This window comes from Phalangium opilio, unplaced genomic scaffold (assembly GCF_054372755.1).
Source record: "Phalangium opilio isolate 3A_F unplaced genomic scaffold, DU_Popi_V2 ptg000540l_1, whole genome shotgun sequence".
Classification (NCBI taxonomy): domain Eukaryota; kingdom Metazoa; phylum Arthropoda; class Arachnida; order Opiliones; family Phalangiidae; genus Phalangium; species Phalangium opilio.
Window position 1 is genome coordinate 1392268 of NW_028324244.1, and position 27910 is coordinate 1420177.

Below are 27910 nucleotides of genomic sequence, written 5' to 3' on the forward strand. Positions count from 1 at the left end.
TCTCGCTTGTCGTTCTGCTAGAACTAGCTCTCGCCTCTCGGTAGCATTACGAAGTATAGGTAGTGTCATACTTATAGAACATATTTTATAAACTTATGCTTCCATTGAGGTTTTTTAAAAACGGGAGCGGAAATTCGTTCCACTACCGTTTCCGGGGTTATTGTTTTTAAACAAATATGGCGAAAATTATGACACTGTTCACGCAACCATCTGTAATTTATAGTGTTATTTCAGTAGAGATATATTAACGCAATTATGAGCTTACCTTACGTATGGAGACACTGAATGTTAATTGCAGTACTGCCAGTACAATAGTGTTTTTTGCGAAGTTAATGGGCGTTATAGAAATGACTGTTTATTATCATACGTGGGAAGGTATAGTTGAGGAGGAGTTATTGCTCATTGTCAACAATTAATAATTGGGTGGTATTTGTCTAATGTCCTACCTGGCCAATTTTTGTTTCAACGCGTATCGGTAGAAAACTCGGCACTCCTGTTCAATTTACGTTAAAAATTAACCAAATTCCAATAAGATTAATTTCCCTTTGTCCGATAAGATAAAAAAGCTTTTTATTAATGATGGTCAGAAGTATATTAACTCTGAAGGTTATCAGAACCTACTCGTAAACTTTAAAGAATTACAGCGCTATGTTTAAATTACCATAAGTTCATAAGATATGTTCCATAAGTTTGACACTGGTTACAAACTTGAAGTAGGTCATAGACGCCTGGTTTTGGCGCTGTCAAAGGCTTAGTACAGCAGACTAGGAAGATGGAAATCCTGCTTAATTAACCGAGTGTAGTGAATTCTCTCTTGTCGTTCTGCTAGAACTAGCTCGAGCTGTAAGTCTCTCAGTAGCATTACGAAGATAGGTAGTGTCATAATTATGGAAGGAACATATCACTTATAAACTTATGATATTGCCTTTTTTGAAAACTTCACACGTAATCTTGAATTCTGATGGCTTACTTTCTTGAAATGCTATCGCGTCCTTTTAATCTTGTTACCACAATTATAAATTATGATAAAGAATAACCTTTACGCTAGTTTGAAACGTGATATTATTAATTGTTGTTTGCCCCTGAAGTCTCTCTACTCTCGAGTTTTTCCGAGGGGCCAGTCACTTATCGTAATAGGTGTACTCGGTTATACCTTTTGACTTTATCTTTAGTATCCCTACCCTTTGACAGTGCCAAAAATGATTACACGTAGTCCGTAATCGGTGTAGAGGGACTCTTAAGAGTGAGTAGCCCCTCGAGTTTATCTTAAGACTTTCACCAAAATGAGTGAGATCCCCCATTCGCCGAAATAACATCTTTTTTAATAGATAACAGACGATTTTACAAAAACGTTAGAAGCAATAAGTTACGTTTATTATTATTAACAATAATTAATTATTTTTTACTACTAGTTAATTCGCGGGTTTTAATTATCTCGAAATATTATTTCGACAACTGTTTTGTATCACATTTTTTATATAACAAACCTTAACATTAACCTTAACGGGTTGTACAGTTTTAAACTCTACAAGTAACGTTTTAATTTATTTTTTATAAATAATTTCTTTTGATTTTTCGTTAATTCTTCAACATTTTTTTAGGACCATTTATTAAAATATTAATTTTCTTTTCCTTCATTTTCATTTTTCTTATTCTTATTATAATCCTAAATTTTTTAACGAATTTTTGAGGTACAGTTTTCCTTTTCGAATATTATTTATTTATTTAATTGGTTTTAAAAATATCGGTATTTTAATTTTAAAGTTATTGCTAGCTCTGATTTTAGTTTAACTAATTTAAAACAAAATCTAAAAAAAATAATAATAATAATAATAATAATTAGTGATTAGTCGCGTGTACTTGGAAGTCCCAAAACAAAACAATTATGGACTGAAAAAATCCATTTTAGAAAATCAAATAGATTATTATTTACAACAACTTTCTTAATTAATTGACTCTTAATTTAAACTAATTGTAGACATTCTTATATACAATGCGTTGACAAATGAGTTGTCTAAATTTCACCAGATCGGTTTCACCTAAAAAACGAAACGATCTAAAAACAAATCAAAACTAACTCCAAATAATTTTAGTTTAAAAAAAAAAAGATGATATTTTCCAAAATAATAATATTTAATTTTAATTATATTTAAATGAAGATCCACGCAGTTGATTTTGGTCCCATCATAAACTAGTCATTTTATCGTTGTTTATTTTCATTGGAGCTAAAATAGTTTCAGAATTTTCTGATGGTCCATCTTCGTCCTTTTTTGGTATAAATTTATTTTGAACTATCAATTGGACCTGCGTCATGAAATAGAAAGACATAGATATAGATAGCTTTAACAATAACCCCCTCATCAGGAATTAATACGTAAGCTAATAGCATAAGTTCATAAGATATGTTCCATATAAGTTTGTAACCACTGGTAACTTAGAAACGGGAGCTTGTAATTTTGAAGTGAGTGAGGTAGGTCATAGTTTCGAGGTAAAGCGAACGACGCATGGTGATAGGCGCTGTCAAAGGCTTAGTAATGCAGACTAAATAGGACCTAGATGGAACTTGGTCCAGCAAAACTAATTAACCACCGAGTGTAGTACTTCAATTATCGCTTCCGTCGTTCTGCTAGAACTTGCTAGCTCGAGCTGTAAGTCTCTCAGTAGCATTACGAAGTATAGGTAGTGTCATACTTATGGTAGGAACATATCACTTATAAACTTATGCTATAATCATTGGTCAAAAGGACATTCATTCTTACCGTAAAGTAAGCTCCCACAATACCCAATATGGAGCCGGTTAAAACATCCCACCAATGATGTCTGTTGTCCGTTATTCTGCTCAAACTACAGACCATGGCCAAAGCTAAACCCACCAATTGAATCCAAGATCGAAATAGATGGGAATATTGACTCCTTGGGATTCTAACTTGCGAGTACATCTAAATATAATTAATATAATTAATTAAATTTTAATACCCCGAAGTGTCATTTCTCAAACAAAATCCAGAGCTAATCTCTCTCGCTTTTATATAACGATATTAAACTGTTTTGGTGAACTCTAACATTTTGATAGCGGAGTAGGTTGTGCTCTACCCTAAAACCCTTTCAACTTTGACCTTCTTTTTGGGGGGGGAGGGGGGTTCTTAACCCTATCCTATACCTGGATAGAAAAATAACGAGCCAGACTGTAAGCTATTTTTTTATCTTAAACCGTATCACCGAAAGTAAGGTAAAATGTAGGCTAACGATAGCGTGGACTTAATGCGCCTCTCTCGATCCTAGCTCTAGTTTGTCCCCAAAACTTTTGTCATTTTTCATAAACTAGGGACCTACTCGCGGGCCTACTATAGAACCTTTAAACATGTATCTAAACTTAATATTTTATCGCTATAATGTCGGACGGAGACGCAAATTTTATCCCGTAGAACCAAAGGTGCATAGATAAAAAACGAAAAGTATATTTCGTTCACAGTTCCCAGCCTTTAGCTGATCCTGTAGACGCCATGTAAAATGAGACGCAAACGACGCATCTGCTACTTCAGTAGCCTATTCACGCGCAGTCCCCGTGCCACGGCCTTGAAAGTAATCATAGACAGACGGGGGTCGACACTATTCTGAGATGTAAAGGGGGGAGGGGGTCTCTCGTATTACACGACGCGAGGGAGCTTCAATGAAGTAAAGTATACTTTTAATTTTTAATCTATGAACCTTTGGTAGAATGGAATAGAAAGTCTGGAAATTTGCACTGATTTTTAAAGGTTTGTGTGAATTCATTATCAAGCAATTATTGAAATTATAAAATAACAATACTTACGCTGATGAAGACGAAGAAATAAAATGATAGAGCCGCGTGGCCTGACGGGAAGGATTTATAAATATCCCTTTTAACCAGCCAATCAGGACCTTTCCCCGTGCAAGTGTATTCCTTGACAGGCCTGCAACAAAAACCGGGGGTTTTTCCCCCCACGGCCAGAAGGCTTAATTAAAATAATTGATAAAGACACTTACGTTGCCTTATACTAGAAGCTTGTATAAAATAAAATTAACAAGAATAGAGAGAGAAAATAACGTAGCAGTCTGCCTTAATCCTCTTTAAATCTAAGAGAGAAAGCTGCTCTCGGCCCTATCAGGATTCTATCGAGAGTATATGAACAGGAAACTGTCGAAACTTACAACTAAACTTGTTATAACAGCGTGTTTCTGATAAGTCTGCCATAAATAAAAGGGGCGTGGTCTTTGGGGTCAAATTGAGTTGAAAGGGTAAAGGAACACGTGATCTACAACTTTTAGTTTCGGAGATACGGGACTCCCAAAGATTGATTGCCCCCTAAAATAAGGAAATACTCACACGTGACCAGCGTACCCACACTTTCTGGATAAAAGTTCAGTAAAGGCTGATGCTCAACTATTGTATTGTTTTGAGGTCCAATCAATGTTTGGGAACCCTTATCATAGTACTCTGAATGTTGTATACCCCTTGTTCCATGACAATTTAAACTAAGTTTGACCCTTTAATTAATGGTAGACTTATCAGAAACGCACTGAATTTTAGCTCCCTGGCTTTAATAGCGATAATTGATAACTCTGTAGTTAATCTACTTCTGAATGTGCTAATAATCTGGACAGGCCTCTAGAATGTCGCTGGGCTAAACGAGACGAAGTAAACACAATTAGGCTTATTTCGGGAACCGTAAGAGGATTGGACTAGCTAAGCATCGTTGCCCCTGGCAACTAAGAAAATTGGTTACGCTTTCTTCTTTTTACCCCCCCCCCCCCCCATTTTTTTTACTGTCTCTATATTCCTAGTTGTCGCTAAAAATCTCTCGTTAAAAACTTGTCCCAAACTTTTCAATAACGTTTTGGAAACAATATATGCTACATGACACCATTACAGAAGACATGGTCCAGGAATTTAAGGTTATATATATTTTGCCTGTCCCCTAAAGGACTAGGTGTCTCCGTGTCTCGAAGGTTTTTTTTAACTGATCACAACTTTTGTTGCTGAGTTTGGTGATAAAATGTGATATGGTAGCAGAGAGATTAATAGCAAGAATAATAGGTACTTTAATCTTAGTTAAAGCCTTGGGAACTTATCAAAATTTCAATAGAAAAAATCAGTGTTTCCTTGTTGTTGATTTAATTTTAGACACAATTAGGAATACATACAGCTAATTGGAATCATGGTGGTGTAGTATCTAGGCGTAGTTTGTGGGAGGAGCTAGACTTATCTTTATGTATGACGAATTTTTACCAATGAAACGACGCCATCAGAATTATGAGGCGTGACGCGATAGTAAGTTCTATACCCACAAAGCCCACGTAGAAATTAACATGGGAGATAAGAGTGCGTAATTATTCCGGTTATCTGTATGTATTCCTAACAGAATGAAACTGAACACGAAAAATTCCAAAACTCTTTTAAGGTTGGAACTTCCGTGTTATATTTTTACCCGGCCGAGCAGTTTATCTTCTTCCAATCGGGTCGGCACGTGTCAATGAAATGAGGTCGAAGTTCACCCACGAGCGTTTTCCCCAGTTCAATAATAGTAATGACGTAGAGAACTCCCAGTAGATAATCATTGCACAAAATGCCCAAACGACTGAAAAACTTGCGCCGTTTCGTTCGATCAGTTAGGGAACCCGCGTGAAATGCTTCTGTTACTCCGAACTACAAAGATTAGAGGGGAAAACATTGGATTAATATTATCATAAGTTTATAAGTGATATGTTGCATCCATAAGTTTGACACTTCCTATACTTCGTAATGCTACTGAGAGACTTACAGCTCTAGCTAGTTCGAGAACGACAAGTACTACACTCGGTAGTTAGTTTTGCAGGACTTCCATCTATGTCCTATTTAGTCTGCATTACTAAGCCTTACAAAACCAGGCGTCTTCGCTTTACCTCGAATCTATGACCTACCTCACTAACTTCATGACAAGCTCCAGTTTCTAAGTTACCAGTGACTAACTTATGGATGGAACATATCTTATAAACTTATGATATTATCGTCGGAAATGAATGAATAGTTAATCTGTGTGGGTTCCCAAACGAAACATAGTCAATCAACTGTCTTAGAGACAATAAAGAGATGGGCTGGAGAAGAAGGTATTGTTACACCCTTTTCCCACGTAGTTCCTGCCTTTCTCTTTATTGGTTCTAATAGACTGAACCGAAAGTCATATTGGATGATCGTATAGGATACACTGTCCTATTTTCCTTATTATAAACAAAACCATCTTGATCAATAATTGTACGAATAATAATTAAATGGTAATTAGAACTAGGCCCACGTTACTTAATTTGAATTTTAAATAAGAATAGAGGGTTTGTGTTATCTTAATTTATATTTATGTGTATATTTTAGGAAAGGGGGCTTAGTGGAGGGTTTTTTGATCATATGTTTTAGTTTAGTTTATGGAGATAATGTTTATATTAATTAAAATTATAATTGCTTACGACAATTGGCGGAACCAGAAGTATGATAAGGAAGAGTGTAACGATGCTAATTGAATCTCCGTGAAATTCCTTCTGTATTGAAACGTCGTTGCAATTGAAAGGTTGGTGAGGTGGACTGATTGATCCAGTCGTCGTAAAAATTACGAAAATTAACGCTGAAAATATAATTAAAAACATATTTTTAATTGCGTTGGGGTTATGTAATGGCATAAATTTACGCATTATTAATTAAGGAACGAAACATTGTTTGTCGAAACTAACTTAGCGTCAAAATTGGAGAGGATATTGTTTCTATCTAATTTTAAAGGATGCAGATTTCAATGTTTATTTTTCTATTGTTTACATAACGCATTTATGAAGTACCCCATTTATATTAGGCGTTTGTAAATATTATAGATAGTTTTCAGACAAGGAGGATTCATACCATTTACACAAGGAGACCTGGCTTTTGATTTTAGCAGGGAGTCTGGTCTACTTGTAAGTGCAACACCTGAAGCCTGGTCTCCTTGTGTAAATGGTATGGTATGAATCCTCCAAGTCTGTAAAACTATGTATTGGGTTTACAAACCTTCGCTTTAAAATCGCCTTTGATAATCTTAATTAATATTTTAATTGAAACTTAATTAAATTAAATTAATTTAAAAATGTTCGGAAGTCCTTTTAGACCTCCAGGATATTTATCCACATGAGGAAATTAAAGTAAACGGTCAAAAACATTTTCTTATTACGATTACGAAGTGTATTTGATTTGGGAATGGGTTGGTTTGGCAAACAACTTAAAATGATTAATGGTTTCTTTAATCAAATATAAGTAATATTTAATTAAATTAATCCTCGATATAAAATAAGATAAAAAGAAAACCATGCATGCACACATAGGAATAGATGTGTTATTTTAACGAGAATCATTTCATGCTCTAAGAAATTTAATTCATTAATGATTCATTATCCGAGAAGGTACACTCAAAGACTTGTTTAGTTCATCATCGTCTTCTCAAAGGAGAAATTGCTCCTTAGATATCTTAAAAGGCTTCTTTTCCCATCCCCCAGTTGATTTAAAACTGGATATCCTCATAGGAAAACTAACCCACGCTCTCTCGATAAATTTAGGACCTTTTTCGGGTTTTTTCTTCTTGTACTTCAAATACTAAAAGGATGATGCACCAAAGGAACACAGAAATAATATGTTTTCACGGATCCTTTTTGGAGACTTGTAAAAGAAAATCATTCTCCAATAATTCTTTACGTAAATTTAATTGAAACTGGAATTCTTTTTTATATATATATATATATAACTTAAGGATTAATTTAATTGAAACCAGACAAGTTATTGAAAAGTTTATTCGGAGGGGTATTGACCTATCTAGTCTAATCTAATTAATATCATAAGTTTATAAGTGATGTGTTCCTTCCATAAGTATGACACTTCCTATAATTCGTATTGCAACTGAGAGACTTACAGCTAGTTATAGCAGAACGACAAGCGAGTATTGAAGTACTACACTCGGTTAGTTTTGCAGGACTTCCATCTAGTTCCTATTTAGTCTGCATTACTAAGCCTTTGACAGCGCCTGACCAGGCCTTCCTCGCTTTACCTCGAATCTATGACCTACCTCACTCAGTTCATGACAAGCTCCAGTTTGTAGCAAGTGATAAACTTATGGAACATATCTTATGAACTTATATTAATATCAAATTTACATGGCCGAACATTGATTTTATTCAAATTTCAAAGTAAATTTAATGCTATTACGTAATTAATTTTAAGAAGTTAGAAGTTGGGGTCGTGACCTTTTAAATTGACAAGGCAGTAATGGAATTTTTCATTAAGTGTTAAATAAAGAATACATACAACTAACAGGAATCTTTGTGAGCGTACATCAATTTTCACTCAACGGATTTTGTGGGAGGAGCTGAAGTAATCATTATGTATGACGAATTTTCCCTTAAACGCGCTCCTGACCTGATGTTTTTACCAACCAATGAGATTACAGTTAGAGTCGTAACGGATATTAAGTTCTCAAGCCCGGTATACCCACAAAATCCGCTTAGAAATTAAGGTAATTGGATATATGGGGGGACGCAATCATTCCTATTAGCTGCTGTATTTATTCCAGGTTAGATAGGTTAAAAGGCCCTTTCGAGAAAAGCTTTTAAACTTGTTTTTTCGCACGCATGATGGCGCGAGAAAAGCTGATTTAAACCTTTTTATTTTCTCATTTAACTCTTCGAAAATTAGTCGGAGCGTTTCCTAAATTGAATTTGATTCAACCCACGCTATTTCCTTTTCTCTCAAACTCTAGCCTCTTTCTTTCTTTCTCTTCTTTCTCTGTCTTTCCTTCCTTCCTTCTTTCCTTACACTAGCTAGTCCCGTTTCAATCGGAGATTACTCCACTGGTTATAAACAGGGTTCATACAAACCTGGAAAACTCCTGGGAAAAAACAGTTGACAAAAAACTAAGGTATTTTAGTAAGTTTACTCTGAAAGGGTTGCTTGAACTATAAGAAAGCCGCTCTCGTAGTTATTACTCTATGTATGTGGGGAAAAACTTGGAAAACTCAGGGAAATATGCAGGGAAATATTAGGGAAAAAACCTGGGAAATATGTGACGAAAAAACCTGGGAAATATGTGATGAAAAAACCTGGGAAATATGTGATGAAAAAACCTGGGAAATATGTGATGAAAAAACCTGGAAACTTTAGGGAAATATGTGATGAAAAAACCTGGAAACTTTAGGGAAATATGGGGGGGGGGAAACCCTGGAAACTTTAGGGAAATATGTGGGGGAAAAACCCTGGAAATTCAGGGCAATATGGGGACCCTTTCAAATCGGTTTTCCAAAAGTTATATAAACCCTGATAAAAATAAATAGGTTTTGTTAGAAAAATAGAACAAACTTAAATATTATATGGCGAATGTATACTTTAAAAACTGAATTTGAAAGTTTTATTCTCCATTTCATTCCTGAGATTGCGAGGAAGTAAATCGGTATAAAAATAGACCGTATATTTTCATAATAATATCACATATATTGAAAAAAAAAACGAAATCCTTTAGATTTTTCGATACTATCTTAGATATAGACCGCCCACAATATCAAAAAACCTTACGGTCCACCATTATCAATGAATATATTATTCTTTAGCGTTATCACTCTTAGAAGGTACTGAATTTCGCCGCTTTTCAAGGCGACTTTTAAAGCTTTCCAAGACTGCAATAAAATAAATCCGTAAAATGTCTACTAGATTCGGAAAAATTGTACGGTTATGTTTGAATAACGTATAGAAATCCTTACTTCCTAGAAACCGACTTTAGTAGGGCCTACGTATGACCTTTCAACTCGGTACGTAACCCCTTCGTTCCAAAGATACGTGAGCCTCAGGTTTACTTATACAGGTACAGGGTGTTTTACATATGTTAGATACCAATCACGTTATAGAAGAACATTTCGGAAATTACACACAGGGGACGAGGCCGACATTGGGGTATTCTCCCTGTCGCCAAGAAGCACCGCTTGAGGCAGTGCGAGTTGGCTAGCCTCCCTCCGCGTGTATTGAACTCGGGCTCCATCTGGCGTTGTTACTTGGGGCGAGGGAGTATACCCCAATAGCGGTCTCGCCCCTGTGTGTTGGTTCCTCTGTATCATTTAATTGGTCAGAGTTAGGCATTTCAACCTGTCATCGAATCTACTTAGTGGTTAGGGAACACCCTGTATCTCTATATTTCTAAAAACCATTTTTCACCCACATCTTTGGGGCATAAAAAGCCTTGGCCACATTCGAATTCCGGTGTAGGTATATCATTTGTCAAACCGTTAGGTATACTGGGATTTTCTAGTTCCAAGACATCTATCTAAATCTGTAGCAGTAATTCTTAGTTTCAAAATAATGGTAATATCGGTAGCCACGGACCGATCATTCGAGAAACCAATCCCCCGTGCTGCAAGCTCTCTAGCTTTCCGATGATGATTTTGATACGGGATCGTCATTTCCGGTTTAAAGGGAGGGGGCGTGGTCGTTGGGTCCAAAACTATAGTGAAATCTAACTCCCGTATAAGTTACTCTCTCTTCGCCGTGAGAAATAGGTTGATATCGTGCATTATATGCCTACGTGCCGCCTGCCGGGGGTGGTGAAAAGAGGTTTTTGGAATTGGAGATGCGTTTCAAACAACTATCATCGTACCAAACTCCCCCGCATCACTGTGTAAATGGAAACAGGATGGGATATGCGATGGGATGGGAGCTAGAGAAAGTGGTGCCCTTGATTGCCCCTACCAATACGCACACTCTCCCAAACAATAAAGCGTAAGTTCTCTCCTCCGCCAAAAATACCCAATAACAAAAGTATATGGAATAAAAACCAAAAGTATACTTCGTTGAAACTTGTTAATGCCTTGTAATATGGGAAGCCCTCCTTTATCCCAAACATAGTGTCGATCCCCATCACCTCCCCGGCCTTGGCGCAGGGAACAAGCCTTGATTAGGCTCATAAAGTAGCAGATGCTAGCTCTAGTACCAAAAAATAACGTTTGGATTGCCAACATCATGTACTACTTTCTACAAAACCATGACGTTTAGAAGCTCTTTCCTGATTGGTTAGTTCGTGAAATGGGTGTGAGGGTGGGGTAGTTTGCTTCTCAGATTACATGTCGTCTACAGCCAAATGCAGGGAATTGTTAATGAAGTGTACTTTTTGTTCTTGTATCTATATACTTTTGCCAACACTGACCAAGATCTTGTTCGCACTATTATAGTTACTTTATATAGTTCCCCTTAATGAGAAGAGGCGAAGTTTAAACCGCTAACGTCGAACGTGTAGCGAATATATAGTATTTGCATAAGGGTCATCCCATCCGGAGTCCGATATTAGGCGTTTACACGTGTAGCCAAGAAACGTTTGCGTAAGCGTATATTTGAAGCGCAACTCTGCATGTATGCGTACAATTTGCCCCAATATTAACTTTGCAATCGATGTAGAATTATTTGCCTAAACGCGGACTATGCGACTCATTTTCAATAGTTAAACAACAACTATATAGGGGACCCCATGTTTTTAACCGAGTAGCAAACACACTGAAGTTTAGGCTTAAACTCAAGTTGTTAGCTTAAATCCGATCAAAAATTTCAATCAACCTCCTCGTTTACAGTGGGATTAAATTTTGAGAGACTCGCTGAGAACTTGGCGCCTCACACTTCACTCTTAGGGAAAAATCAAGCGAAACAGCTTGAAGTATTATAGAGCTCGAAAGGTTAAATTAGAAGATCAGCTGGCCAGTTTCTGTCTTCGGAGGATTAGGCTTAAGATGTTTTATGGGGGAAACTCTAGGACTAAAGATGATGTTGTATTTTGACGCGGGAAATGCGAAACACGTGTTTTCCCAATGAAGGAGATTTAGGACTAGAACGAGTATAACAACTTTAACTTGGTTTAGACCGAAAAAAATAGTAAAAACATTTTGGTAAATTTAAGTTTAATTTGGTTGAAACTTGAAAGAAACGCCGCACCAAGTTGGCAAGGCCTAAGAAAATTAAGTATATTAAACCATAAGTTTATAATATATGTTCCTTCCATAAGTATGACACTACCCATACTTCGTAATGCTACTGAGAGACTTACACCTCGAGATAGGTCGAGAACGACAAGCGAGAATTGACTACACTCGGTTAATTAGTTGTGCAGTCCATCTAGTCCTATTTAGTCTGCATTACTAAGACTTTGACAGCGCCTGTCACCAGGCGTCGCTTTACTAGAATCTACGACCTACGTTGTCACTTCATGACAAGCTCCAGTTTGTAACCAGTGACAAACTTATATGGAACATATCTTATGAACTTATGATCAAACGCATAACATTTTTAAGAAATTTATTTTAATAGTTGAAGTTGAAATTTTTGATATATATCTCTATCTCTTGTCGTCCTTGACTTTCAAACGCTTCCGTGTTCTTATAAATTTATGTAAGAAACTAAAAGAATAACATTGTCGCTAGATTCAAAGTGAAAGAATAATCCCAACTAGAACCAAGAACCAACCATTTCGGCAAAGATCAAAATTGTCACAGCGCGCATTGAAATTTGTCACTAGCAACAAAGTCGTTAGGCCTATATTTTTGCTTCCGTTGAAGCTTTCGCTCGCTTTTAAATCCAGTCGAGCATCAATGTCCTAAGCCTAACTTGTAACGGAACAACTATTGGATAAGTTCGCACTATATGTAATCTAGACGCCTTATAAAATGCGCGAAGGCAAAAAGGAGTTAAAGTGGACTTGGAGAAAAACTAGTCTATTATTGCCCTACTATTTTAAGCCTTTGCCTTTCGCGATGCAATGCAACCAACAAAGGCCCGGGTAATGTTAACATAAACTACTGGGGCGCAAACTGCTTTCAAAGTGTTACTACGTATACGGTCTAGCTCAGAAGAATATGACCAATATAGCGTTGCAAAAAGAGCTGAGAAATAGTGTCTGGAAGTTTCCAGTAAAAGTTAAGGCCTTAACACCCTAAATTGCTTACTGGGAAAAGTGGACTGTAGTTTTTCGTCCCATTTTTTTCTTTAACTTCTTTTTTGCAGACACAAAGTATAGAAACTTATCAAACTTTTGGCTAAAATGTTCTCGGAACTATAATGAACAGACTTCAAACTTCCTCTATTATCTCGACGATAGTTCCAATCAGTGGGAAACACAGTTTAATCCTATAACCGAGTTACATTCTTGAAACGTCTATTTTTGTTAGAACTCTATTGGATTAGCTCTTATACTTCCTAGACTGTTACTCTAAAGATTATAGACATGTTATGTGGGATTACTTTTAGGATTTCTTGATTTTTTTTATAGCAGATGGATAAAGATGACGCGGTGGGTTTTTTGTCACGGATGACAAACTTGTCATCTGTGTATCATGGTTTAATTTTGAATTATCGCTGTTTTTCTTTACGTATAAAATTGCCTCGTATTAATAAAACCATCATCACCTTTTCGATTATTAAAGCGAGTTAGGAACGTGGTATATGGTACTCTCTTTTGATGAAAACATAAGTTTATAAGTGATATGTTCCTACCATAAGTATGACACTACCTATGGTTCGTAATGCTACTGAGAGACTTACAGTACTCGAGCTAGTTCTAGCAGAACGACAAGTGAGAATTGAAGTCCTACACTCGGTTCGTTAGTTTTGCCGGACTTCCATCTAGGTCCTATTTAGTCTGCATTACTAAGCCTTTGACAGCGCCAAAACCAGGCATACGTCGCTTTACTAGAATCTCTGACCTACTTCATTCACTTCATGATAAGCTCCAGTTTCTAAGTTACCAGTGACAAACTTGTGGAATGGCCAACATATCTTATGAACTTATGATGGAAGTAATTTGTGGATTTTGCGGTAAAAATATTTTTTCCCATTTCTCTTTCAATTAACTAATGCACGACGCTCCTATGGCGTCTTTCCATGACTCCTTTAAGCGTTGAGCTATGAGCACCTTACGCTAATAATGTCGGACAGTTGCGAGGAACTGAATTGAATTGTTAGTCTAAAAGAATCATAAACTGCATGCGTAAAAGAAATTCAAAATCCATAAATAACAAGGTTTAATCAATTCTAAAGCTATGATAATTTTTTAGATTACAGTATAATAAAAAAAATCCCTTAAACTGGCAATTATTCGACCCCTCGATGGCGTCTTAGTTTAGTCATTCTCCATCTTTTCATCCTCATCTCAATCTTCTAGCTCTTGGTCTTCCCTAAATCATTTCAATATTGCTTAGGGTATACTGCGGCGCACCCAAAACCAGGCGCCGCTATCTAACTTTCTAAGAATGCAAAATTTAATCCTCCATGGTGCTTTCTCAAAAAGGCCCATTAAGTAAACCCCCTTAAAATATTCATTCTCTGAATTTATACCCATTCCAAGTTTTCTTCCACATTCTTGGCTTTTGGAGTGAAAAAAAAAAATGAATTTTCTTGGATTTTCATTGATGCAAGTGAGGTCAACGTCTTGCGATGTTTTTTCGTGTGAATTTTAAATTAGATTAAAACTGTAAGTTTCACTATATTTGATTCTGTTTAAATTGTAATAAGAGAAAAATCTAAACATCTGGGGCCCACCCCAAAAGGTAGACCAGCTCTATACTAGGCTAGTATCAGAAGTAAGATGGGACTAGAAGTATCGAGATCACCAAATTCTTCACTTGGCGAAAGTGAATATTCTTGATAACACAACAACGGTTGGCCCTCTGGTAGCGGTTTCTGAATTTCCCCCCTCCAAAACGTGAGACGCTCGCGGCGGTAGACGGCTGAACTAGATTTAAGCACGGGCGTCCGTGTTCCGCGGCTTTAGGTTGAGGGGAAGGGGGTAAGAAATATTTTTGGAACTCGACCAATTTTTTTCTCTCTAGTGTAGGCGCGATGGAAGCGGCATAAAATCCTCAAATTTGTTCACTAGTGCCAGGATCTACTACCAATGCTAGAGGTCTTTACTTCTAGTCTCATCCTATTTCTGCTAGTACCCATTTCTATAAAAAAAACCTTTCTTTAAAAAAATAACAACTTTCGAACTTGTTTCTAATATATCAAAGAAAATCTCAAAAGAAAAATTATCTACAATAAAAAAAAAAGATTGGTAAAGTTCTTGTTCTTTTCAACTTTTGGGTTCGAAGTCTACAATTACAGGGTTGGTTTGGCACTATAGCCGAAGTAAAAACCATCGTGGAAACAATTGAGGTTGTAAAAAGGATATTGGACATAAACCGTACGTTGCTCCGTCAAAGACAGTCTAGTCTCTCTATATAAAAAGTTGTAGAAAATTTCAGAAATTCCTTAACTGCATGCGTGGGCCAAGGCCTAGTAGGTATATTATACCGAAAAAGAAATTAAACTGGAGGCTTCTCCATCGTGAACATTGAGATATAAAAATATTTCGCGGAATACGTGTTGGGGGTTGAAATACATACCTAGAAAGTTGCAGAAAGAGAATAGATATAAGCATAAGTTTATAAGATATGTTCCTTCCATAAGTTTGTCACTGGTAACTTAGAAACTGGCGCTTGTCATGAAGTGAATGAGGTAGGTCATAGATTCAGGGTAAAGCGAAGACGCCTGGTTTTGGGCGCTGTCAAAGGCTTAGTAATGCAGACTAAATAGGACATAGATGGAAGTCCTGCAAAACTAATTAACCATCCGAGTGTAGTACTGATCAATTCTCGCTTGTCGTTCTGCTAGAACTAGCTCGAGCTGTAAGTCTCTCAGTAGCATTACGAACTATATAGGAAATGTCATACTTATCATCTATAGACTTATGATAGAACTATACTTCCGCGTATAGCGGAAGTAAATAATTCCGAAGTTTTTAAACGCGTATTATTTCTTTTGGTTTTCTCCGTAAACTAATATGCATGGATACTTTAATAATGAATTTATAACTTCGGAATAATATTTGTCACATATGGTTGTGGTCAAACTCTGTTCTTCCAGGCGTGAAATTCAATCAATATCAACACAAAAATACTGGGCATTTTTTTTTTACTGTCGCTTAGTATGCGGCGAGAGATTCAAGAACTTAATTAGATACTCGACACTCTACCACAAGTAATAAACACGCTGTGCTGTTGGTGATGGTCACAAAGAAACTTCTAAATATCAAAGGTTTGACCCGTGAAAGGTATACAATAGAAAAAGTAAAACACCATCGGTCGTGACGCTTGTCGTTTCCCAGCCAGCTTTTTATTCAAAGCATTAAATGTCAACCCTTTTTTTTCGTTCAGTGTATGAGGGGGTGTTTCTATATTAAGAAATAATCCAAGCTGGAAGACCATAGTTCTCAATTTCGGACCCATTTCTGTGTGTCCGGGACTTCAGGATAAATAATTAGAAAATATCAATTTATATTTCCAAAAAGGTGTGAATATTTTAGTTCAACATCTGTTAAATACTCATCATTGATTTACTTTATAATGGAAAACATTTTTGGTTTGGTAGTATCAAGAAGCGATATCTAGTTTATTAGGGAGAAGGTATAAGATGCCTAAGTATTCTCGCGCCATAGTCCCAGTCCCCCTTTCAAAATACAAGGGGGGACGTAAAAGGACGCGCCGGGCTATTTCGCTGCCTCTCCTCAGTCGGAAAATATGACTGTAATTTTCCCGTCATTCGCGTCGCGCTGACGTGCACGAGTTTTCAAGAACCAATGAGATGCTGGCTGGTTGTAATTTAGAGGCGGCTGGGATTAACTCCGGACCCACGTCTTTTGGACTGGAGATAAAGCTAGATTATAAATGTGGGGCGAATTTATACCTTCTCCCTAATAAACTAGATATCACTTCTTGGTAGTAGTTAAGTTTTAAAAACCAAATTTTGCACCTTTTCTTATTTTTTAAATACCAATCAACGTTATAGGATATGTTTCAGTTTTGTTTATATCGGAAATAACCTAGTAACTTCCTGTTATGTCAGTTTTGCGGCCGTCAAAAAAAAAAAAAAAACTGGCTTCAGACATAAAAGGAAGGAGGAGACCTATCTTTCCCCAAACTTCCTTTATTCTTCGTATCCACGATCGTTTCCCGCCAAATATCTACTGGTATAGATCCGAAGAGTACAATGTACTCTCTGAGGGAAGTGTTGGCTCTCTCCTCTCTTCCAGTGATTCAATCTGAACTGGACACGGACGGATATGATGGGGGATAATGCATGGTACCTTGGGTCTTAGGGAATGAATTTGGATAGGTCATGTTATGTTTCAGAATGGTGTCAAGGCACGCGCGTGGACAATCAGGAAACGAGTGGGTGTAGTTGGTCTAGTGTTTGCGTGTGGAACGCTTCTTATGGTCGAATTAACCAGGATAGGAACGTTTAATTCGTCTCTCTCTCGGAGCTAGTTCCCGTTGGTTCCTTTCGCTTGAGAGGTCAGAAATGGACCGATGAAATCGCCGCTGTCTCAGTGTCAACAAACAATGAGATTAGGCCTATTTCCTTACTACTTAGGAACTATGGTCTTTTGAACTCTCTGTTTGTGACCAACTCGAGTTCTTGTCCCGGATTACTGGGTGAATTAAGGGGATTATATGATTATGGAGTTGAGACAATGGGTTCAAGCCTTCCACCCTATTAATTAGCTTCTCCCGAATGTTATTTCGCTGTCCCTTTTGACAATGGGGAGGGAGTATAGTTTGCTATAGTTCTTACGATTATGTCAGACAGACGGAGAAGAACAATTTGAACAAAAGAGTTTTCATTTTCGAGGTTTGCTTCTCGATCTCCAAGATTTAATCTCTCGTGTTATTCTAACGTGTTCTCGGGTTGATTCTCGCGTGGCCAGTGTTTGCCACTCCCACGCTTTGTTGCTGTTTTATTAGCCTGGCCTAAACAATCTTGTATACAATATACGTAATGAAATTTCGTATACCATAGGTCAAAGGGCATGCAAGGTTTCTTCTAATTCTAAACCATACCACCCACTGCTTTGCCTTAAGCCTAACTAACCATATGTTCATAAGGTGTGTTCCATAAGTTTGGCACTGGTAACTTAGAAACTGGAGCTTGCCATGCAGTGAATGAGGTAGGTCATAGATTCGAGGTAAAGCGAAGACGCCTGGTTTTTGGCGCTGTCAAAGGCTTAGTAATGCAGACTAAATAGGACCTAGATGGAAGTCCTGCAAAACTAACTAACCGAGTGTAGTACTTCAATTCTGGCTTGTCGTTCTGCTAGAATTAGATAAGTCTCTCAGTAGCATTACGAAGTATAGGTAGTGTCATACTTATGGAAGGAACATATCTTATAAACTTATGGTCTAACTCTATTTCTTGATTATTGACAATGCAAATACGGAAATAAACTCGCTAACCCAATGAAATCGACGTTAAAATATCTCAAAATCGTATCGAATTAACTTTTATTTCAATCAAATTTTACGCTATTTCAAACCAAAAATGGGAACAATAAATCATAAATCAGATTAAGAACAAAACCCCAAAAGAAAGATATAATATTTCTTATCGTTCATTCATTCACTCAATATCAATTTTCATTTCCGATCTTCCTCGTCGTTCTCACCATCAATAGCAATTTTCATCATTTGGAAGTGAAATTTCAATCTCAAATATGAAACGAAAAAATTGGAAATAATACCTTAAAAAGTTATAAAAACCGTTTATCTATATATATATATTATTGATTTTGAAATCTTTCTATTGTAAACTTTAATTCCGTAGCTTATAATATGCTCTACATCTACCGTTATTTTACGTAACACGATATTGATGAATTGTTTTGAATGAACCAATAAGGGGGAAAGCTTTAAGTTAAACCAAGAAGTGATATCTAGTTTATTAGGGAGAAGGTATAAATTCGCCCCACATTTATAATCTAGCTTTATATCCCGTCCAAAAGACGTAGCCTGTCCGGACTTAGTTAATCCCAGCTTCCTCTAAATTACAACCAGCCAGCATCTCATTGGTTCTTGAAAACTGACGTCAGCGCGACAGACGCGAATGACGGGAAAATTACAGTCATATTTTCCGACTGAGGAGAGGCTGCGAAATAGCCCGGCCTCCTTTTACGTCCCCCCCTTGTATTTTGAAAGGGGGACTGCAGGACTATGGCGCGCGGGAATACTTAGGCATCTTATACCTTCTCCCTAATAAACTAGATATCACTTCTTGATTAAACCCAAGATGTATTATGGTATAACCGTAGCCCTAGCCTTGACTTTATTAGTTATTTAACAAAGACTCCAGTAAAGCGCATAGCAACCAACGTCAAAACGTGACTTTGAATTAAAATAAGGTCTTTTCATTTTTCAAATATGAAAGCTTCCTTCAAATTAAGAAAAAATAAAAAAAAAATAAAATCATCACCCATTTTTAATATATGGGCTTAAACAGTATAAAAGACAAAATTAGAGGGGGGGGGGGGATGAAAAAATTCTTAATTTGAGAAATTGGATACTGAATTAATAAGAAATAAATTAGAATCCCTAGAAATTTTCGCTTTCAAGTTTTATTCTTAAAGTTAATTGGAGTTTCTTAGTAAATTGCTTGATATCTGTCCACGTTTTAATCCCTTAATAAAAAAATAAGTAGGAATTGCTTCGTGCTTTGGTTTTGACGCTCTTACATTCGAAATTAATCATTATTAGACAGTTTCTCTGCTGTCGACTTTTCAAAAGAAATGAAAAGAAAGAAAGCTTGATTAGCTTAGCCGTCAAATTATCACGTATCAAATGATGAAAAGAACTCTTGTTTTCGTTTTTCAAACTACAAATTTTCTTCTTTTTTTATACGGTATCTGGTTTGTTAATTTAAACGTTTGATGACGTAGATTGGAGTTGGTTTTATATTTCTAATAACTTTAATTCTAATTTACCCTGATTGAAATTGCCTACATTTATCTTAACTTGTTGCAAGTATATGCCTATAATAGTCTGCAGTGCTACTACGAACTTTCTAGTGAAGTCACAGCCCACATGTCCTATGATCTCTTACCTCAAAAGGTTCTGGCGACCATATTGGAAGTCGTCAGCTACCAATATTGACGTCACGCACCTGTAGCCCCTCCCCTCTCAGTAGTATCACTCTATTTCGTAGTTAGGATTGAGTTATTTATAATTATAGTACAATCACTCTTCGTTGATTGTTATATTATGAAATGTACCGAATACGCCCTAGTGACTAACCCCTCGATTTTAACTGACGTCATTCTTTGCCATTTTTTCTTCTTCTTTCTTACCCTTGAATCTTTAATGAAGTTTAAAATATTGTCAAAACCCTTTGATCCCCGAAACCAAAAGCTCTCTCTTTCTTCGATAAATTTAACTTGTATCATTTTAACGCGGTTATAGGGGCCTATAGTTGCTTGTTAGTAATTCAAACAAGACGGCCCAAGGGCTCGTAATAGTAGCCATATCGTACGAGTGAATAGCCCCTCTATACCCTACCCTAATGAGTGGATAACCCCTCTATACCTTACCCTAATGAGTGAATAGCGCTATCTTTTTCTATGCTTAATTGATTTACCGTGCATAAAATCAGAGTTAATAGCCCCTCGATTCCCTACTCTAAACAGTGATTAAATTATAACCGTATAAATTTACTTATGCTGTAATTCTAATATTCCGGCGAATCGAAGAACAGATAGTTTTTAGTGATAATCCCCTCGATGAGTTTACAACATTGACTTATGCCGATGCACACTTATCGCATCTTATAAATTTCTAACAAGGACTTATGCCCAGAAACCTTTGAAAGAGAAAGTTCAGTTATAGTGATTACGCGTTTTAGTGATTATCCCCTCGAATTACCTTTAGCAATGCTAAAATGATCAAACGCATAACGCTCATTTAACACTATGTTAGCTCTATCTAAACCCACATTTGAAATAACCGCCAAAACGTTCCAGTCAAACATAACATAGATGACGATAGCTACCGAACGAGAACGGAGCGCGGTAGTAAACGGGGAAAATCGTTATCTATATAATTAGCACATACATAAAAAGAAAATAAATATAAAAACCCCAAACATACAAATTCATAAGTATCCGACCCCACAGATAAAAATTCAAAAGTATCCGACCCCACAGATTAAGAGGTACCCCACCCCACATCACCCCGACATTTTGGAGATAAAAATAAATAATAAAAAACTCGGAGTTTCTATCAAGTCTCTATGGTTTAGTGGTTAGAATGACTGTCTACTGCGCCAGCGTCCCGGGTTCGATTCCCGGGTCTGACTTGAAAAAATTTTAATTAAAATTAAATCTCTAACCGAGCCCAGTTACCCCAATGGGTGGGTTGTGGTAATATAAAGTTCCTTTTAAGCTAAAATCTGACGATAACGAAAGCGAAAACTCCGGCCACGACTACTAGTACTACTACGGCTCGGGTCAAACTAAGAGCCTATCGTATACTACGATATGGCTAAAAAAAAGTAGGTTCTTTGTGGCAACTAAGTTAAAATTATTCCGAAGCCTTGCCTTGCTAGGGTAACCATATAGTTCCGCCGATAAATGTAATTTAATATCCTTTGCCCGGACACTTGTCTGAACTGTCAAAGTATTCGGATCTCATAAATCTCGATCCCCCTAGTAAAAAATGCGCGAAATCCACTCAATTGAGACTTCTATCGGTTCCCGCATTACTTTATAGAATCCTTACAAGTCACTATAACGTTACGTGTGATGAAGATTTAAAAGTTTAAAATCCCTTAACCCTAACCCTAACCGTAAGAAAAACATTTTCACTGAGGAAAACCAAAACTTAAAAAGTAAAGATTTCTCTACTTCTCTTTAGCATCTGGTCAAAATTCCTTCTTATATAATATTTTAACCTAAAAATAAAGCGGAGACATATACTGTATCGTTTTTTAGTCATTATATAACGTCGTGTTTCCTTTGGAGGTCCAAACCTCGAAATTTAAATTATACAGTTACAGTATAAGCCTACCTCACGATGTTTTGAGAGAAAACATCTGCTTTTGTAAAAACCCACGTTTTACCTTCATTATTGTTTAGAAAACTTCGCTGGGAAAAACGTGTAACTTGAACGTGAAAATAATATAGGTAAAGAATCATATTTTTTTAAAAGGTTTAAGAGAATGCAAAGTGTAGCCTAAATTTAGCCAATTTTTATTTTACAAATATTTCAGGTCTCTAACTCATATTTTCTATATTATAATCTATTAGGAAAAATGCATTGTATACTAGGCCCCCTGAACTGAAAGGTTTTGATAGTTATTGACCAATTAAGTTATAGTGTAGACGGGGGGCCCCCGATTGAAAGGGAGCGAAAAGAAAAGGGACCCCCTTAATAAAATGGTCTCATCTTACATACTTAACACCATCTCTATATAAATAATGCTACGTTGAACTTGAGTTTATCAACCTTGTTTCTATTTTTAGCCTTATCGTATGAGGCTATTAGTTTAACGTGCCCTGTCGTTGTCGTCGTGGTCGTTGTAGTGCCACAGTACCGCCTTTGATAGTATATTTTTTTTTCGTTCGTTATAGAGCTATCTCAGTTGTGAGTGACGTCAGTGCCTAGGTAAAACGTCACGGGCTTAGCTTTGACAATGAGCGGCCATCTTTGGTACCACTTTGGTTCTATGGGATAATAGCATACTAAGCCTTCTGAGATAGCTCTATTGATGGGAGAGTGAAGGCGAGATGATTGTGGTCCATCTTGTTCTAATAGTAATAGGCTATGGCGACCATACTTAGTTTAATAGAGGGGGGACCTCTATATATATATGGCTTTAATTCTACAAACTATCATAATCTACTGGTTCCAAGTAATTGAGTTAATGTAGTGAAGATAGACCAAGAAGAAAATTACGCTGTTGGGTAAATGACCCGACTTATAGCTTCGTACTCATTGAATGACTCAATTTGAACAAGAACTTTATATTATAAATATAATAGACAATTTTTTTTTACAAACAACTCGTACACCGCTCCGCTATACTAGCTCCCCTTAAAAACACGGTGAAAATTTTCAGGCGCGTATTTTCGGGCTCCCATCTGTGATGTTGAATTCAACTGATCCATCTACACCATAAAAATATAATGAGGAAACTAGCCCTAGTGGTCCCGTTCAAATTAGTCAAGTCACTCTTTTAGTGTTCCTATATCTCTGGGATTTAAAAAAGAAAATATATGACGGTAAATAAAAGCGCGGGAATAAATAAGGGACAGAGGCGGAGGCGGCGCGCGCTAATTGACAACAAGTACAAGTTACGTAATTATTAGAGAGAGAGAGACACTTGCCTGATAGCCATATCAAAGTATCTAAGAAGCGCCTCAAGATCATGATCTTCTTAGCTTCTCCCGGCGGCTCCTCGGCCATAGTGAGCTCTTAGCGGGAAAGCCCGTCTGCTTTTATCGGAATCTCCGATATATATATATTTCTCTATACGATATAGGCTACTATCGAAGACTATATAGGAATATAATAATCCCGCTCGCGCTCTCCCGCTCTCGGGAGATCATTTTGGCGCGCTGGTTTCGACGAAAACGCGCGCGCTACTTTTCCCAAACCACCCACCCACCCCATTCCCGCCTCCTCCTCTTTCGCTTCCCCCACCCTCTTTCACGCGCAAACTAGAGCTCGCTCTCTCGCTCGCGCGCGCTGCTTTCACCTGTTTGAAAAAAAAGCGCGAATGTCACGTGGCTCTTGGGATAAACCAATGAAATCTCTTTTCTCCGATCCATCATCTTCCGCCCGCGCGTTTAGTTTCAGTTTTAGCGTCAGTTTCGTTTTTTAAATCTTTTTGTTTAGTATTATTATATCATGGTCAGTGGTTAGTTGATGGAGGAATTAACAATATTTCGAGGGAATTTGAGTAAAAGGGTTGTAGCTAACTCTTTTATAAAAGAGATTAGAGGAGGATTAAGCGTGGGGGTCTTTCTCTTTACTTTGGAGAGGCGACTAATTAAAATTAATGGGAGACAACTAACTTATTACGTTATAATAGGGAAGTTTCAGCTCAGATTGAATTTAATTTTATATAATTCTATACTTAGGCGGAGATAAGATTCGTTTTAATTATTTAAAAAGCGTACGTCAGTTATATTTGCGAGGGTATTTAAATTTTTTAAAAAAATGGAGTATTTAAAGAATTTGTAGTACTTACAAACCCATGTCCATGTTTTGTGTTTTTGGAGGGAATCCAATAGTTTAATCCATATATTCGAATCTAGAGTTTAGAAATAAAATATAAAATAATTACTTAACTATAAAGAAGAAATTAGTGGTACCAAGAAGGGATATCTAGTTTATTAGGGAGAAGGTTTAAGATGCCTAAGTATTTCCGCGCCATAGTACTAGTCCCCCTTTCAAAATACAAGGGGGGGGACGTAAAAGGAGGCCCCGGGCTCTACTCAGTCGGAAAATATGACTGTAATTTTCCCGTTATTCGCGTCGCGCTGACGTGAGTTTTCAAGAACCAATGAGATGCTGGCTGGTTGTAATTTAGAGGCGGTGGGGATTAACTCCGGACCCACGTCTTTTGGACTGGAGATAAAGCTAGAAATGTGGCCTCTTTATACCTTCTCCCTAGTAAACTAGATATCACTTCTTGGTGGTACTAATATTAGATTAAAGGCTGTAAAGAAGTTATGAATGTTTATTAATTATTATTATTTAATTTAATTTATTTATATTTTAGTGAAGAACTATGCGTCACAAGATCACATTATAGTTCCAAGATGATAACAATTGAATTCATCTAAGCGAATTCATCCCCAAACCACTGAAGATGAAGATCAAAAGCCAGACCGCAGTGAGTCTTAAATTTTAACCATTAGTTGCTTAATATTGTTGGGTGGATTTTTCGGAAATGATACCATTATATATTTTAAGAGTGTGGGAGGGCCATTGTTTGACGTTATGAAATTAATAATTAGAGAGGGGAACTCAACCTTTAACCCTGGGCTAATTAGCCTCTTCTTGGGTACTAAAATAATAATCAGTGTAAATTGCGTCGACTTCCGAGGAAATTTAGGCGTAACCCAAAAAAGATGGGAAGCGACCGTAAAAAACCTGGAAAATGATATTTGTTTCGCAAAAATTTCATCTCTAAACTAAAACTACATCATCTGAAAATGCATTTTTCGTGTTTTGGGCTTGGATATAAGTTTAGGCCCTCTTCCCTGCATTTTTCATATATTATTAATCAAGAGTTTTTTCGCCGAAAACCTTAACACTTTTTACTGGGAAAGGTTTACCTCCTAAATAAGAAATATCACTTACTTTAGTCCGCGCTCTTTTTATAAAAATATAGAGAATTGGCACTATACGGTTATCTCCCCATAGAGATGCCTAAAATAAAGCCTGGTAGTTGCCTCTTCCCTTTCCATAAGTTGAAAAGTGACCTTTTTGGGCAAAGGGTGAAATTTTGGAATAAGATAAATGCTACTTGTCGACTAACAAGTAGCATGGTCCGAGATTTTTTTTGGTTTCATAGGTTTTTCCTAAGAATTTGTACATTTTTTCCGCGCCAAAAGACATTTTCGCGGAAAACGCGGGATCGGCTTGTAGTTTGTACTTTCGCGCCAATTTTGAAGCAATCATCTCGCGACCTCTAGCGCGCTTTTTTTCCTATATTTCCGCCACAACCGCCGGCTGCCGGCGCCATTTTCTTCAGTTAAGGATAATCTCTTATTAGCGTGGAAGCTCGCAGTTTAAATACAATTAGTGAATGTTTAAGCGAGATTAAATATAATTATTTAACTCTAAAACATGGTTAAGTTAACGGCGGACCTGATTCTTCAAGCGGCACAATATTTGAATGCCATCCGAGACCGCGAAATCGATTTAAGAGGTGTGTACCTATTTTACTAAGCCTTGGCCTTTTCTTGCATTATGGATAAACATTAAACACGCGTTCTATAAGACTTGAAATAATTTTAATAGTAATTAAAACATTTTCAGGTTATAAAGCCCCTGTAATCGAAAATTTGGGCGTAACATTAGATCAATTTGACACTATTGACCTCTCTGACAATGAAATAAGGAAGTTGGATGGTTTTCCTTTGTTAAAACGGCTAAAGACCTTGTTGCTAAACAATAACAGGATAAGGTAAGTCTACATAAATTTCCTTTTAACCGTAATTAAATTTAAATTGACCATTTTAGCCGTATAGCCGAAGGTCTTGAAGAATCTTTACCTAGTTTAGAAACACTAGTACTAACAAACAATCATTTACAAGAATTGGGCGATATTGATCCATTAGTTGGTTTTAAAAATCTTACATCGTTGAGCTTATTGAAAAATCCAATTTCTCATAAGAAACATTACCGATTATACGTTATCAATAAATTACCCCAATTAAGATTATTAGATTTCAGCAAAATTAAGAAAAAAGTGAGTGCATTTATTTATTCATTCCATTATGTTTTTAACTTTAAGTTACTTAACGCTAACTTGAGATGCAAATTTTAAGGAAAGAGACGAAGCTGCTGTATTATTCAAAGGCAAAAAGGGCAAACAATTGGAAAAAACTATCGGAAAGAAAACTAAAACATTTGTTCCTGGTGCTCCCATGCAAGCCCAAACAAATGGAACGGGGGCCACTCCCAAAATTGATGTACAAGCTATCAAAGAAGCTATTTCAAAGGCTAAAACATTGGAGGAAGTTGATAGGCTAACGCAGTTGCTTAAATCTGGTCATATACCTGGCAGAGATTTTGTTAGATCCGGTAATTATAAGTACTTAAGTACATATCTCTTAGTCTTAAGCCTATAAACATTCCTAGTTAATTAGATTAAAGCCAATTTTTAGATGTTTAATTGGTAATTAATTTAAATGAGGAGATAAACAACAGGTAAAAACAATCTGAAAAGGATTTTTTTTTGAATTTCAGGGATGTCCGTTAAAGATGCAAACAGGGCACATTATGGACTAATTTTAATTAATTAATTAATTAATTAATTTAACTTCATTAAGAAATTTTTTATATAATTTTCTTCTAGGACCTTCCGATGTTGAAATGGAAGAGGATGAAGACGATGAATCAGTACCAGGAACAAAATAATTAATTTACTTTTAATCATTTACATTTTTTTCACAGAATGAATGAGAGTTTGACTGATAAATTTTTGTTTGTGACGTTTTTTGTGTCGGTGTGACTGAATGAAATTAACCTGTAATATTTTGTGGCCAACCCTTATTCCCCATAGGAAATGTTTAAATAAGTTGATAAGAAAAGAAACCAATAGTTTCTGATCTTTTCTAAGGGTTGAGAAGCGATTACTTATTATCATTTTTTTTTATCATAAATTTTTGTTTATAAAACCGCGAATTAAATCGGTTAATAAAAAAATTTGGCCCAAAACTTGTTGTATTTTATTTATTTTTGCGTTTAATTATTGAAATCTTCGTAAGATGGCGTTAGGGGGCCATAGAACCTCCTACGTCACGCATATATATACATATACATGTTTATTGCGTAATATTAGGAAGATATACATCATGGCAAGTGTAAGGCGGTACCAAAGAGGAGGGAAATATTTCCCTTCTCTTTGGCGGTACGCTGTCTAGCTTTGGTTCCAAATAGAAAATTTAAACTCTTGGTAACCACGTGACCCTATCACCTTTTTCCGACGCGTTCGTTAACCCTAACCCTTTATAGCTATAGCGCACACACACTAAAATAATTTTACTCACTTGTTAAACTCCTACTACTACTACGATTAGACGCCGGTATACGCCTTGACCTTGAACTTTCTTGATGGGTTGAGGAATGCATCGGGAGTATCAAAAATATAAATATACTTGTATCTTGGGGACGGAGCAAATCGCGACTTACTAAGCCTTTATCGTCATACTTTTGGATGGTTGGTGACCTAACACACACACGTGTTACTCTCCTGTCTATACTGGCAGTGATTTTTTGGCTTCAAATTCAAGCCAGAGAGAGATAGAGATAAAGAAAAAATGTTCAGTTAAATTGCGGCCTTTCTCTC

General features: G+C 36.6%; 2 protein-coding genes across 4 annotated transcripts; one reads left to right on the forward strand and one right to left on the reverse strand.

Moving 5' to 3' along the window:
* Positions 1-1300: 1300 nt before the first annotated feature.
* On the reverse strand, positions 1301-27910 carry LOC149588559 (phospholipid phosphatase 1-like). Of its 2 annotated transcripts, XM_089862515.1 has the most exons (7): positions 27612-27910; positions 24077-24139; positions 6460-6614; positions 5451-5668; positions 3815-3935; positions 2760-2939; positions 1301-2304 (listed from the first exon to the last, which is right to left on the reverse strand). In XM_089862515.1, exons 1-7 carry the CDS (start codon positions 27691-27693, stop codon positions 2185-2187), a joined length of 939 nt encoding a protein of 312 aa, XP_089718641.1. In that variant the 5' UTR covers positions 27694-27910; the 3' UTR covers positions 1301-2184. The 2 variants fall into 2 exon arrangements, with proteins under 2 accessions (XP_089718641.1, XP_089718642.1); XM_089862516.1 differs by lacking the exons at positions 24077-24139; positions 27612-27910 and adding an exon at positions 23211-23548.
* On the forward strand, positions 25556-27279 carry LOC149588560 (U2 small nuclear ribonucleoprotein A'-like). Of its 2 annotated transcripts, none has more exons than XM_089862525.1 (5): positions 25556-25765; positions 25876-26023; positions 26080-26308; positions 26388-26643; positions 26809-26879. In XM_089862525.1, the coding sequence occupies exons 1-5, from the start codon at positions 25684-25686 to the stop codon at positions 26862-26864; spliced, it is 771 nt and encodes a 256-aa protein (XP_089718651.1). In that variant the 5' UTR covers positions 25556-25683; the 3' UTR covers positions 26865-26879. The 2 variants fall into 2 exon arrangements, with proteins under 2 accessions (XP_089718651.1, XP_089718650.1); XM_089862524.1 differs by lacking the exon at positions 26809-26879 and adding an exon at positions 26918-27279 and having other exon boundaries at positions 25558-25765.

Excerpts from the sequence above, each read along its gene's own strand:
- LOC149588559 (XM_089862515.1), bottom strand. The coding sequence starts at position 27,693 with ATGCATTCCTCAACCCATCAAGAAAGTTCAAGGTCAAGGCGTATACCG. Across the intron at positions 6,615-24,076 it reads CAAAACATGGACATGGGTTT|CGTTAATTTTCGTAATTTTT; the intron begins GTAAGTACTACA and ends TTATATTTTCAG. Across the intron at positions 3,936-5,450 it reads AAGATAAACTGCTCGGCCGG|GCCTGTCAAGGAATACACTT; the intron begins GTAAAAATATAA and ends TTTTTGTTGCAG.
- LOC149588560 (XM_089862524.1), top strand. The coding sequence starts at position 25,684 with ATGGTTAAGTTAACGGCGGACCTGATTCTTCAAGCGGCACAATATTTG. Across the intron at positions 26,309-26,387 it reads TCAGCAAAATTAAGAAAAAA|GAAAGAGACGAAGCTGCTGT; the intron begins GTGAGTGCATTT and ends GCAAATTTTAAG. Across the intron at positions 26,644-26,917 it reads CAGAGATTTTGTTAGATCCG|GACCTTCCGATGTTGAAATG; the intron begins GTAATTATAAGT and ends ATTTTCTTCTAG.